This window comes from Carcharodon carcharias, chromosome 5, assembly GCF_017639515.1.
Source record: "Carcharodon carcharias isolate sCarCar2 chromosome 5, sCarCar2.pri, whole genome shotgun sequence".
Classification (NCBI taxonomy): Eukaryota; Metazoa; Chordata; class Chondrichthyes; order Lamniformes; family Lamnidae; genus Carcharodon; species Carcharodon carcharias.
In genome coordinates, this window is record NC_054471.1 from 12,955,363 (window position 1) to 12,970,023 (window position 14,661).

A 14,661-nucleotide genomic window follows, 5' to 3' on the forward strand; every position below is an offset into this window, starting at 1 on the left:
TCTGTAGGGTGTCTGTGCAGATGGGTAGTCTGGTCGTGACAATCTGTAGGGTGTCCGTGCAGATGGGTAGTCCAGTCCTGATTATCTGTTGGGTTTCCGTGCAGTTGGGTAGTCCAGTCGTGATTATCTGTAGGGTGTCCGTGAAGATGGGTAGTCCAGTCTTGATTATCTGTAGGGTGTCCATGCAGATGGGTAGTCCAGTCGTGATTATCTTTAGGGTGTCCGTGCAGATGGGTAGTCCAGTCGTGACAATCTGTAGGGTGTCCGTGCAGATGGGTAGTCTGGCCGTGACAATCTGTAAGTTGTCCTTGCAGATGGGTAGTCTGGTCATGACGATCTGTAGGGTGTCCGTGCAAATGGGTAGTCCAGTCGTGATTATCTGTAGGGTGTCCGTGCAGATGGATAGTCTGGTCGTGACGATCTGTAGGGTGTCCGTGCAGATGGGTAGTCTGGTCGTGACGATCTGTAGGGTGTCCGTTCCGATGGGTAGTCTGATCGTGACGATCTGTAGGGTGTCCGTGCAGATGGGTAGTCTGGTCGTGACGATCTGTAGGGTGTCCGTGCAGGTGGGTAGTCTGTTTGTGATTATCTGTAGGGTGTCCGTGCAGGTGGGTAGTCCAGTCGTGATTATCTGTAGGGTGTCCGTGCAGATGGGTAGTCTGGTCGTGACGATCTGTAGGGTGTCCGTGCAGATGGGTAGTCTGGTCGTGACGATCTGTAGGGTGTCCGTGCAGATGGGTAGTCTGGTCGTGACGATCTGTAGGGTGTCCATGCAGATGGGTAGTCTTGCCGTGACAATCTGTAGGGTTTCCGTGCATTTGGGTAGTCTGGTCGTGACGATCTGTAGGGTGTCCGTGCAGATGGGTAGTCTGGTCGTGACGATCTGTCGGGTGTCCGTGCAGATGGGTAGTCCAGTCGTGATTATCTGTAGGGTGTCCGTGCAGATGGGTAGTCTGGTCGTGACGATCTGTAGGGTGTCCGTGCAGGTGGGTAGTGTGTTTGTGATTATCTGTAGGGTGTCTGTGCAGATGGATAGTCTGGTTGTGATTATCTGTAGGGTGTCCGTGCAGATGGGTCGTCTGGCGCAAATATCTATATGGGGTCCCGCAGGTGCCATTTTGCGCTGGGTGAGAGTTCACCAGATGGTCTGAATCTTGCAAGGGGCCATTGGTTATTTGTGAATGGAAATGGAGTAACCCAGTGATGAAGTAGCACGGAATGCTTCTGATTGAGACTGCATTATCCTGTAGATTTGTAGATGTGTATCAGGGTTCTTGTGGAGCAGGAACACAGTCTGTGTGTGGGTCATGGTGGGTACTGTCCAGGTGGGGGTCAGCACGGAGGGAATAATTATTTATATGGAATATAGCGGAAACGAGATAAAAGACTGTTTTGGCCACAGCTGGAGTGCTCTGTACAGCTCTGTCACTGCAGCTCAGGAAGGAACTGATCAGAGGTGACCGTGCAGATTCATGTGAATGTCCCAGGAATGAAGAATTTTATTTGAGGAATGATTGGATAGGCAGGGGCTGTTTTCTCTGAAGCTGTTTTAATTGTGATGTATAAAATGATGAACTGCCAAGCAAGTGGATCGGAAGGATTCAGGAGAATCGGAGCCTTGATTTTACCTTATTTGCAGAAAGGTTAGAGGGTAGTTGGGGGGACATTTTTTTCGTGCAGAGCGTGGTGGAACTCTGCCTGACAGGGTGAGAGAGGCAGAAAACCTCATTGCATTAAAAAAAAAACCCTGTGATAAGTCTTTGAAAGTGGGATTAGGCTAGTTGGCTCTTTTTCTGGCCAGCATGGGCATAATGGGCTGAATGGCCTCCCGTGCTGTAAAACTGTGTGTTGGCAGGAGCTTTGTGAAATGTAATTTAACACTGAGCCAAATAAGAAGATATGAGGTTGACTTGATAAAGAGAGAGTTTTGAGGAGGGTCTTAAAGGAGGAAAGAGAGGCAGAGAGTTTAGGCAGAGAATTCCAGAGCATCGGGCTGAGGCAGCTGAATGATGGAGTGGTTAAAGTTGACTGAGTTGAGCTATTAGACTTGGACCCCCTGGTCTGTCAGAAAGAGAATGAGGAGGTTATAGAGAAGGGTTGTTTTTGAGGAACTGGGGTACAAAGCAAATTTGACATGGAGGGAGAGAGGACAGGATGGAATGAGGCTGTTGGGGGTTATTCTTTACATCCTGACCTGCTAAACACACTCATGCCAAGGAGGAGCAAGAAGGCAGCCAGGGCTGTAAGAGAGTCGCTCACTCGGAGGCTGAGAGTCAGGTGGAAGGAACAAGGTGAACTGAGAGTGTATTTTTCATTGCTTTTATAGGCAGTGTGCCAGCTGCTGATTCACATGCGGCACCCTGAGGTATACCAGCAGCTGGGCGTTGTGCCACCTCGAGGATTCCTGTTGCACGGACCCCCAGGCTGTGGGAAGACGCTGTTGGCACAGGCCATTGTTGGGGTAAGAGGCAGGAATGAAAAGAACCCATTTCCACTCGAAAGCTGTTGCCACGTGGATGTGATCCTGTGAATGCGAGGTCCTGCTCTTTGGAGTGGTGGGGGGGGGCGCGGTACACTCTGGGAATGATGCCCCCGGGGCCAGGGGTAGGGGCTGCGCCATACAGGGATGTGCCATCCTAGTGGGAGGGAGCACAATCAGGGGACATCCCATTACATGTGGGGAGGGGAGGGAGCACCATCTGGAGATGTCCACCCCCTGGGGTGGGGGGAGGCTACAGCCCAGGGATGTCCACCCACTGGGGTCGGGGGGGGGGGGCGAGGCTACAGTCCGGGGTTGTCCACCCTCTGGGGTGGGGTGGGGCGAGGCTACAGTCCGGGGATGTCCACCCTCTGGGGTGGGCTTGGTGGGGGCCCAGTCCGCGGGTGTCTGGGGTCAGTCCGCTGAGCTGTGAGGACTCAGTCTGGATGGGGTTGTATCAGAGTGAATTGGGGGTTGGGTGGCTGGTTTGCTGTTTGTTGCAGGTGTTTTGAAGTCAATATGCCATGTCCTCCAGGAGCTGGAGCTGCCCATGCTGAAAGTTGCTGCTACAGAGATTGTGTCTGGTGTTTCTGGAGAGTCAGAGCAGAAACTGCGAGAGCTGTTTGAAGAAGCTGTGGTGAGTTCTTTGACAGGATGTGTCACTGGCTAGACCCACATTTTATTTCAATGCCCTTCCCTGCAAGAGCTCGCTGCATCTCCTGTTTACCCCCTCACATCCACGTTTGCCCCTTCACGTCCCCATCTTTGATATTGTTTGTGGAAATGTATTCCGTTTCCCATTAACCCTTTCGTGATGGAAGAGTCACGTTAGCCCTGTCCTGTTTCTCGCTTCCCTTTATTTTTCTCTTCTATTTCTGCCACCACCACCCCCACAGTCTCTCTGTTTCTCCTCATTTTCCCCCTCCTCGCCCCCTCCTCTCCCTGGCTCCCCTGCTTTGCCCCTCCTATCTGTGGCTCCCCCACCCCGCATACCAGTATTCACAGCTTTACCAGCAGGAGCTTTTTTGATAACCGCTCGGTCAGTGTCTCACTTGTAGAAACATAGAAAATAGGAGCAGGAGTAGGTCATTCAGCCCTTCGAGCCTGCTCCACAGTTCAATATGATCATGGCCGATCCTCTATCTCAACGCTGCATTCCGGCTCTCTCCACATACCCTTTGATGCCTTTGGAGTCGAGAAATCTCTCTATTTCCTTCTTAAATATGTTCAGTGACTTGGCCTCCACAGTCTTCTGTGGTAGAGAATTTCCATAGGTTCACCATCCTCTGAGTGAAGAAGTTTCTCATCATCTCAGTCCTAATTAGTCTACCCTGTATTCTGAGACTGTGACCCCTTGTTCTAGACCCCTGCCAGCCAGAGGAAACATCATCCCTGCATCTAGCCTGTCCATCCCTGTCAGAGTTTTATATGTTTCAATGAGATCCCCTCTCATTCTTCTAAACTCCAGTGAATACAGGCCTAGTCGGCCCAATCTCTCCTCATACAACAATCCTGCCACCCCAGAAGTCAGTCTGGTGAACCTTTGCTGCACTCCCTCTATGGCAAGCATATCCTTTCTTAGGTAAAGACACCAAAACTGCACACACTGCTCCAGGTGTGGTCTCACCAGTGCCCTGTACAGCTGCAGTAAGACATCCTTGCTCCTGTACTCAAGTCCTCTGACAATGAAGGCCAACATACCATTTGCCTTCTTAACTGCTTACTACACCTGCATGCTTACTTTCAGTGTTAACTTTTTGAGTCCGTATGACTCTTCTACATCTGAAGAAGAGTCATACGGACTCAAACGTTAACTCTATCTTTCTCTCCACAGATGCTGTCAGACCTGCTGAGATTTTCCAGCCGTTTTGTTTTTGTTTCAGATTTCCAGCATCTGCAGTATTTTGCCTTTATATCATTATAATTTGCTTGCTTTCAGTGGTTGGTGTACAAGGACACCCAGGCCCCTTTGTCCATCAACACTTCCCAATCCATCACCATTTAAATAATACTCTGCCATTCTGTTTTTCCCACCAAAGTCGATAACTACACACTTACCCACATTATACTGCATTTGCCATGTATTTGCCCACTCACTCAACCTGTCTAACTCGCCTTAAAACCTCTTAGCACCCTCCTCATCGCTCCCGTTCCCACCAAGTTTCGTGTCATTAGCAAACTTTGAAATGTTACATTTGGTTCCCTCATCCAAATCAGCGATATATATTGTGAATAGCTGGGGCCTGAACACTGATCCCTGCGGTACTCCACTAGTCACTGTCTGCCACTCCGTCAAAGACCTGTTTACTCCTACTCTCTGTTTCCTGACTGCTAACCAATTCTCAATCCATGCCAATATATTACCCCCAATCCCATGTGCTTTAATTTTACACTCTAACCTCTTGTGTGGGGCTTTTATCAAAAGCTTTGAAAGTCCAAATACACCACATCCACTGGTTCTCCCTTATCTATTCTGCTAGTTACATCCTCAAAAAAAACTCCAGTAGGTTTGTCAAACATGATTTTTCTTTCATAAGTCCATGTTGACTTTGTCTTATCCTGTTGATATTTTCTAAGTGTCCTGTTATCACATCCTTTATTATAGACTCTAGCATTTTCCCTACAACTGATGTTAGGCTAACTAGTCTGTAATTTGCTGTTTCTCCCTCCTTTTTAAACAGTGGGGTTACACTTGGCACCCTCCAATCTGTTGGGACTGTTGCAGAATCCACAGAATTTTGGAAGATGACAGCCATGACTATTCCATGGCCACCTCCTTTAGTATTCTGGGATGGAGATTATTGGGCCCTGGGGATTTATTGGCTTTCAGTCTCATTTATTTCGCCACTATTGTTTAAGCAATACTAATTTCCTTCAATTCCTCCTTCTTGCTAGACCCTTGGGCCCCTCAGGTTATTTGTGTCTTCCTCTGTGAATACAGAACTAAAGTAGTTGTTCAATTGCTCTGCCATTTCCTTGTTCTCTATTATAAATTCTCCCATTTCAGACTAAGGGATTTGTCTTCACTAATCTCTTTCTTTTCACTTACTTATAGAAGCTTTTACAGTCCACTTTTAAGTTCCTATTTGTCCCCGCTTAATCAATCTCATGCCCCTCCTTTGCTGAATTCTAAACTGTTCCCAATCCTCAGGCTTGTTACTTTTCCTAGCAACTTTAACCATAAGACAAAGGAGCAGAAGTAGGCCATTCAGCCCATTGAGTCTGCTCTGCCATTCATTGAGATCATGGCTGACCTGATAATCCTCAACTCACCTTCCTGCCTTTTCCCCATACCCTTGATTCCCTTTTTGATTAAAAATCTGTCCATCTCTGCCTTGAATATACTTAATGACCCAGCCTTTACAGCCCTCTGTGGTAAAGAATTCCACAAATTGACTACCCTCTGAGAGAAGAAATTCCTCATCTCTGACTTAAATGGGCAACCCCTTACTCTGAGATTATGCCCTCTGGTCCTAGATTCTCCCTCAAGGGGAAACAACCTCTTAGTATCTATCCTGTCAAGCCCCCTAAGAATCTTTTATGTTTAAATAAGGTCATCTCTCATTCTTCTAAACTCCAATGAGTACAGGCCCAATCTACTTAACCTCTCCTCATAAGAAAATCCCTCCATACCCAGGATCAACCTAGTGAACCTTCTCTGGATTGCCTCCAATGCCAGTATATCTTTCCTTAGATAAGGGACCAAAACTGTTCACAGTATTCTAGGTGTGGTCTAACTAGTGCCTTGTATCGTTCTAGCAAGACTTCCCTATTTTTATACTCCATTCCCTTTGAAATAAAGGCCAACTTTCGATTTGCCTTCCCTATTACCTGCTCAACTTGTATTTTAGCTTTTTGGGATTCATCCAGGACTCCCAAATCCCTCTGTGCTGCAGCTTTCTCCAGTCTTTCTCCATTTAAATAATGTTCAGCTCCTCTATTCTTCTTGCCAAAATACATAACCTCACGTTTTCCCATCTGTTCCATCTGTCAAGTTTTTTCCCACTCACTTAACCTGTCTATATCCCTCTGTAGACTCCATGTGTCATCCTCACCTCTTGCCTTCCCACCTATTTTTGTGTTATTCTCAAACTTGGCGATAGTACATTCATTTCCCTCATCCAAGTCATTAATATACATTGTAAATAATTGTGGCCCCAGCACTGATCCCTATGGCACTCCACTAGTTGCATGTTCCCATCCTGAAAATGCCCCCCTTATCCCAACTCTCTGTCATTTATTAATTAGCCAATCCTCTATCCATGTTAATATACTACCTCCCACACCATGGGCTCTTATCTTATTAGTAGCCTTATGTGCGGCACCTTATCAAAAGCCTTTTGGAAATCCAAATATACTACATCTCCTGGTTCTCCTTTATCTATCCTGCTTGTTACCTCCTCAAAGAATTCTAATTAATTTGTCAGGCATGATTTCCCCTTCATGAAGCCATGTTGACTCTGCTTGATTAGATTATGTAATTCTAAGTGCTCTGCTATTACATCCTTTGTAATAGACTCTAACATTTTCCCAATGACGGATGTTAAGCTAACTGGCCTATAGTTCCCTGTTTTTTGTCTCCCTTTTTAAATAAGGGTGTTACATTGACAGTTTGCCAATCTTCTGGGACTTTCTAGAATCGGAGGACTCTTGGAAGATTGCTGTCGATGCACCCACTATCCCTGTGGCTACTTCCTTCAATATCCTGGGATGCAACCCATCAGGTCCAGGGGACTTATCGGCCTTTAGCCTCATTAGTTTCCCTAGTACTTTTTCTCTAGTGATAGTGTATCTATTCTCCCGCTGATTATTTAGTATTTTTGAAATGCTATTAGCGTCTTCTACCATGAAGACTGATGCAAAGTATTTATTCAACTCCTCTGCCATTTCCAGGTTCCCCATTATTATTTCCCCAGCCTCATTTTCGAAGGGGCCTGTGTTCACTTTGGCCTCTCTCTTCCTTTTCATATATTTAAAGAGGCTCTTACTGTCTGTTCTTATATAATTTGCTAGTTTACCCTCAAAGTTTATTGTCTCCCTCTTTTGTTTTTTGGTCCTCTTTTGTTGGTTTTTAAACCTTCCCCAATCCTCTGGCTTACCACTAATCTTTGCCACATTTTATGTTTTTTCTTTCAATTTGTTATAATTCTTAACATCCTTGGTTAACCATGGTTGGTCTGTCCCCTTCCTACAATCCTTCTTCCTCACTAGGGTATATCTTTGTTGTGAGTCATGAACTATTTTCTTAAACATTTGCCATTGTTCATCAACTGTCTTTTCTGCTAAACTCCTTTCCCAGTCCACTCCAGCCAACTCTGCCCTCATTCCTTTGTAATTACCCTTATTTAAGTTTAGCAAAGCTGTCTCTGACCCAAGTTTCTCACTCTCAAACTGAATGCTAAATTCTACCATATTATGGTTACTGTTTCCTGGGGTATCTTTTACTCTGCGATCATTAATTAAACCTGCCTCATTATGTATTACTAGATCTAAAATAGCCTGATCCCTGGTTGGATCCACAACATATTGTTCTAGGAAACTGTCCTGAATACACTCTGAATTCTTGCTCGTGGCTATCTCTGCCAATTTGATTTTCCCAATCTACATGAAAATTAAGGTCACCCATGATTAATGTACTGCTTTTTTTTTTAACATGCCCTCATTATCTCCTGATTTATTCTCTGTGCTACAGTATAGCTGTTAAGGGGCCTATAGACTACTCCCACCAGTGTCTTCTTCCCCTTGTTATTTCTTACCGCCACCCATATGGAGTCTACATCTTCTGATCCAAGATCACTTCTCACTATCATACTTATTCCATCTCATACTAATAAAGCTACCCCACACCACCCTTTGCTTCCTGCCTGTCCTTTCTAAAAGTCACATACCCCTCAATATTTAGTTCCCAGCTTTGATCTGCTTGTAACAATGTCTCCGTAATGGCTATGAGATCATACCCATTAACCTCCATTTGTGCCACTAATTCATTTATTTTGCTCTGAATACTACGTGCATTTAAGGAAAGAGCAATTAATTTTGCCTTTTTACCGTTTTTTCCCCCTTTGACCCTATTTGCTGCTGTTTCTTTATGTTTGTTAATTCTGTCCCTCCCTGTCACACTCTGGGTATCATTACCTGAATAGCTGCCCTGCAATGCTGCCATGTCCTTTGGCTTTGTAAGCCTACTTAGCCCCTCTCCAGAACCACCACCACAACCCGCCCCCTCTATTTAGTTTCAAGGTCTCTTTACAGCCCTAGTTATTCGATTTGCCAGGATACCGGTCCCAGCTTGGTTCAAGTGAAACCCGTCCCATCGGAACAGCTCCCTTCTACCCCAGTGCTGGTGCCAGTGCCCCATGAACTGAAACCCATTCCTCCCAGCTTTCGATGACTCCTCTTTGGATCTAATACTATCCTTAATTTCTTTTGTTAGCCATGGTTGGGCTACTTTTCCTGTTGTGTTTTTGCGCCAGAAAGGAATATGTAACTGTCACTATCCTTGACCCTGGCACCAGGGAGGCTACATACCATCCTGGAGTCACATCTGCAACCGCAGAAATGTCTATCTGTTCCCCTTATGATAGAATCCCCTGTCACTCTTGCTCTCCCACTCTTTTTCCCCCTTCTTTGCAGCTGAGCCACGAGTGGTGCCATGGACTTGGCTTTTGCTGCATTTCCCTGAGAAAACATCTCTCCAGCAGCATCCTAAACGGAAAATCTGTTAGAGAGGGAGAAGGACCCAGGGGACTCATGCACTACCTGCCTAGTGCTTTTACTCTGTCTGGTGGTCACCCATTCCCTTTCTGCCCGTGCACTCTTTACCTGCGGTATTACTATCTCATTGTATGTGCTCACAAATCCTTGCGGATGCTCCACAGTGACTCCAGTCCCAGCTCCAGCTCCGAAACATGCTTTTCAAGTAGCTGCAGCTGGAGACACTTTCTGTCTACATGGTCGCCCTGAAAGTGTCCCTGACTTCCCATATCACACAGAAGGAGCATTCTACTTGGCTGATCTGTCCTGCCATGACATGCCCTTAAATTACTCCCTTTACTTTTACTTCCTCTAGCTTAGAGAAAATCAAGGACAGAAGAAATACTTTCCAGGTCCTACTTATCAAGGCCGCCGCTCTTCTTACTGAGGGAAGATAGAAAATGAAAGGATCACCTCCTTGCCTCTTCAGCGAACTCCCTCTCTCACCAAACTCTACCTGAAGCACTCAAATGCAGCCCAAAGCAGCACTCCAGTGCAGACAAAAGCAGCACTGGAGATGGCTTGCTTTTATGCTGTCTGAATCTAGCTTCTAAAACCCTGTTTAAGCCAGTTCATCTCGTACACTATCTGTCCAGTATTTGGAACACAATAAGTGATTTATTGCTTGTGAGCACAGCTATTGCAGTGAGTTCTTACCCTTACCATCAGCCTGGTATGGAACCCAAGCTCTTCTGGGTATGTGCATACCAGGTGAGATCAGCTAATATTTTGAACCCCACAAGTCTGTTCCGCCACTTAATTAGATCATGATCCAAGCCTGGACTCCAGTTACCTACCTTTGCTCCATATTCTGTAATGCCCTAACCTAATAAAAATCAACTGATCTCAGTCTTGAAAGCTCCAATTAACATCCCTCTTTTGGAGGAGAGAATCCCTGCTTTCTACTGCTCTATGTGTGAAAAAGAGCTTCATGACCAGCTGAGCATTAATTTTAAAGCCGTGACCCCTGATTTGGCTGCTTTTACAGTTCTCAAAACCCTTCATTTTTGGGAAATCCCCGGCCATCAAACGTAACTAAATTAGCACAAACTGTGACAGTGTTGAAGCAGTGCCTCATGGCCGGTTGCTGAGGGAATGGGACTGTCAGTGGGAGACGGGGGCTGTTGCTGGGGGAATGGGACTGTCAGTGGGAGGCGGGGCCTGTTGCTGGGGGAATGGGACTGTCAGTGGGAGGCGGGGCCTGTTGCTGGGGGAATGGGACTGTCAGTGGGAGGCGGGGCCTGTTGCTGGGGGAATGGGACTGTCAGTGGGAGGCGGGGCCTGTTGCTGAGGGAATGGGACTGTCAGTGGGAGGCGGGGCCTGGCCTGTTGCCCATTGGGTTGGTTGGTGGGGGGACGCGGTTTGAGATGGTAACTGAAGCTCGGTACTGTTATTGGGAGGCGGGGGCCAGTGGACGTGGCACCTCTCAGTGGAGCTTGTTCATTGCGATAATAGCCTGGTATTGCTGCTCACGTCACTGAGATTCTGTTGTTGATTTTGATGTTGCCTCAGTGATGATAATCGGCTCCTTTGCTAGCTCCAGGCACCCTGCGTTATATTCATCGATGAGATTGATGCCATTTCTCCCAAACGGGAAATTGCTTCCAAGGACATGGAGCGTAGGATTGTGGCTCAGCTGCTCACCTGTATGGATGGTAAGTAGCACTTTGGGATCCCTGCTGCATGCTGTGTGGGAGGAAGCTGGGGTGCTGTGCGGTGTGGGGGCTGGGGTGCTGTGCGGTGTGGGGGCTGGGGTGCTGCGCGGTGTGGGGGCTGGGGTGCTGCGCGGTGTGGGGGCTGGGGTGCTGCGCGGTGTGGGGGCTGGGGTGCTGCGCGGTGTGGGGGCTGGGGTGCTGCGCGGTGTGGGGGCTGGGGTGCTGCGCGGTGTGGGGGCTGGGGTGCTGCGCGGTGTGGGGGCTGGGGTGCTGCGCGGTGTGGGGGCTGGGGTGCTGCGCGGTGTGGGGGCTGGGGTGCTGCGCGGTGTGGGGGCTGGGGTGCTGTGCGGTGTGGGAGACTGGGTCACATCCCACGAATGAATGAAAAAAGCAAGTTGAATACGGCATGTTTAAATGAACATGTCCTCACTGTATAACACGACATTCCTTCACTGTGCTGCTTTTTAAAAATAATCTCCTCTTGTTCCCTCCTAAGTTTCAATCTGCTTCAGTTTACTTGATAAATCAGATAGCAGAATGAAACAAAACATGGGTTCTCCCTTTCTTATGGCCTGTCGTGTGCCGAGCTTTCACATTTCCCACATCCTCACTATCACATCTTTACGTGAAAACTGCAAGGGGCAGTTGGGGCTTTAATCAGCCTTTTGCCTTTCAAACATTAACAGGTGAAGGCTGTCTTTCTAGCAGATGATGCTATGTCCAACAACAATTACAGCTTGATTAAACAACCACCTTATCTTTTTGTTGTTCTGTTCTCCGTTTCTGCTTGTTTGTACGTTCTCTGTGCCCGTCTCTGTGTATTTGGGGGATGTAAAACCTTCTGGGTATGAGCTCATGTGGGCATTAGTGTAAAACCAGACTGGTACGGGCTGGTATGGTGTGTTAATTGGATCCAGGCCAGATGATGTACAAATCAGGACCCAGGTCTTTTTCATTGTAGGTTTGTTCACAGGATGCAGCATTACAGATCTCTGCCTCCTAACAGTTAGATGGTGGTGAAGTGCTAATGAAAGAATTAAAAGCCCCCTCAAGCTCTCTCAATCCCTTGTGTCTTGGGTGTCCTGTTTTCTGCTCTTTTGAACGAAACTTGCCTATTGACTGTGTGGCAGAGTGAATACAGAGAGTGGTGATGTGAGCAGCCTCCAGTGGCTGTTATCTCCGATGGCACTGAGTAGGCCAGGCCAGGTAAAGACGGTAGATTTCTTTCCCGAAAGGGACATTAATGAGCCAGATGGATTTTTACAACAATCATGATGGGTTCATGGTCAGCAGCACTGAGACAGGCTTCCAATTCCAGCTTTATTTATTGAATTTAAATTCCACCAGCTGCTGTTGGGGATTTGAACCCGTGGCCCTCGAGCATTAGCCCAGGCCTCTGGATTACTAGCCCAGTGACATTACCAGGGCACCACCATCTCCCCTGTGCCCCCCTTCCCACCGCCAGTTCCCTTTTGAGTATACCTAAAAAAACAAATTAGCCCCTTAAAGGGGCAGTAATGACACCGGACTTGGGGCTCAATCCTTTGATCCTGAGATTGAGTTTTGTGCTCTGATCGAGTGAGCCAATCGTGCTAAGAAAATACAACCTGTGCCTTGGGCTGTCAGAGAACAACACAGAAGTGCCTCTTTATACTCCTCTGAATACATCAATACAAAAACCAAATGATCAAATTTGTTCATTAACAGCCCCTTAAAGGGGTACTCGAACAAACATCAAAATTGTAAAGGGAAGTTAGTGAATTAAGTCAGCATGTCACTTTGGGGGCTGCTGATTTTTCCACCCTTGTGCTGCCCACCAGCCATGGAAGGCCTCAAATGTACAAGTGGGCTCCACATGCCCCCTTTCCAAAGACACCTGGGCATAAACGTAGCCGTGGAAGAGAGGCAGACAGGCGGGCTGAGCGACCCCCACCCTCCTTAAACCACCTGCTGTCTGGCCCTGTTAATGGCCACCTTCACCAGGCCCAGGAGCAGGCAATCCTGACTCCTTCCCTGGCACCTCCCTCCACATCTGGTGGCCAAAGATCGGGAGTGTGACAGGACTTTGTATAATCAAGAAAAATAAAATGATTTACAAATAAACAAGATAACAGCCCATTAAAGATGCACTGTAACAAAAAGACAAAACTTTAAAGGAAACTTAGCTTAAATTTAAGTGTCATTTCCAGGGCTGCTGATGAATTCCAGCCCCTGTGGCACCCAGCGGTCACAGAAGGCCTCAGGCGTACGAGTGGACACCACATACTTCCACTCCAGGGGCACCAAGGCACAAACGGAGCTGTGAAATATGGGCAGTCAGGCCAAACAACCCACCTGAACAGCTGGCTGTCTGAACCTGTTATTGGCCACCTTGGCCAGACCCAGCAACAAACTGGTGAGGAGGCCCTGCCCTGACCCAGCCAATGATGCCCACGTCCCATGAAGGAATAAAAAAGAAATGAGTGTGAGGGCCCCTTTTTATGTGTGTTCAAAGACAATCGATCAACTCCCACCACCTGTTTGTCCTTGATCGTAACAATATAATAGAATTAACAGCCAGCCTGGCTTAGCTGTAAAGGTCCAGGGTTTATCTGTAAAATTAGACAGGAATGTGCTGGTTTGGTGGTTACGAATGTAAAACTGTATGTGTATGGGCTGGTGTGAAGGGGTGGGATTTGAGTGTATAACTGTGTGGGTATGGGCTGGTGTGAGGGGGTGGGATTTGAGTGTATAACTGTGTGGGTATGGGCTGGTGTGAGGGGGTGGGGTTTGAGTGTATAACTGTGTGGGTATGGGCTGGTGTGAGAGGGTGCGGTTTGAGTGTATAACTGTGTGGGTATGGGCTAGTGTGAGGGGGTGGGATTTGAGTGTATCACTATGGGTATGGGCTGGTGTGAGAGGGTGGGGTTTGAGTGTATAACTGTGTGGGTATGGGCTGGTGTGAGGGGGTGGGGTTTGAGTGTATAACTGTGTGGGTATGGGCTGGTGTGAGGGGGTGGGGTTTGAGTGTATCACTGTGGGTATGGGCTGGTGTGAGAGGGTGGGGTTTGAGTGTATAACCGTGTGGGTATGGGCTGGTGTGAGGGGGTGGGGTTTGAGTGTATAACTGTGTGGGTATGGGCTGGTGTGAGTGGGTGGGATTTGAGTGTATAACTGTGTGGGTATGGGCTGGTGTGAGGGGGTGGGATTTGAGTGTATAACTGTATGGGTATGGGCTGGTGTGAGTGGGTGCGATTTGAGTGTATAACTGTGTGCGTATGGGCTAGTGTGAGGGGGTATTGTTTGGCTGAAAAACTGTGTGGGTATGGGCTGGTGTGAGTGGGTGGGGTTTGTGTGTATAACTGTGTGGGTACGGGCTGGTGTGAGAGGGTGGGGTTTGAGTGTATAACTGTGTGGGTATGGGCTGGTGTGAGGGGGTGGGGTTTGAGTGTATAACTGTGTGGGTATGGGCTGGTGTGAGTGGGTGGGGTTTGAGTGTATAACTGTGTGGGTATGGGCTGGTGTGAGGGGGTGGGATTTGAGTGTATAACTGTGTGGGTATGGGCTGGTGTGAGAGGTTGGGGTTTGAGTGTATAACTGTGGGTATGGGCTGGTGTGAGAGGGTGGGGTTTGAGTGTATAACTGTGTGGGTATGGTCTGGTGTGAGTGGGTGGGGTTTGAGTGTTTCACTGTGTGGGTATGTTTTGGTGTGAGGTGGTGGGGTTTGGCTGTACAACTGTGTGGGTATGGGCTGGTGTGAGGGGGTGGGATTTGAGTGTATAACTGTGTGCGTA

General features: G+C 47.7%; 1 protein-coding gene across 1 annotated transcript in view; it reads left to right on the forward strand.

Moving 5' to 3' along the window:
- nvl (nuclear VCP like) overlaps positions 1 to 14,661 on the forward strand; it is a 287,895-nt gene that overhangs the window by 82,773 nt on the left and 190,461 nt on the right. Inside the window, exons 10-12 of the mRNA XM_041188172.1 lie at positions 2,327 to 2,461; positions 3,015 to 3,116; positions 10,771 to 10,888. Of these exons, the coding sequence (XP_041044106.1) occupies positions 2,327 to 2,461; positions 3,015 to 3,116; positions 10,771 to 10,888 (355 nt within the window). The remainder of the gene's footprint in view (positions 1 to 2,326; positions 2,462 to 3,014; positions 3,117 to 10,770; positions 10,889 to 14,661) is intronic.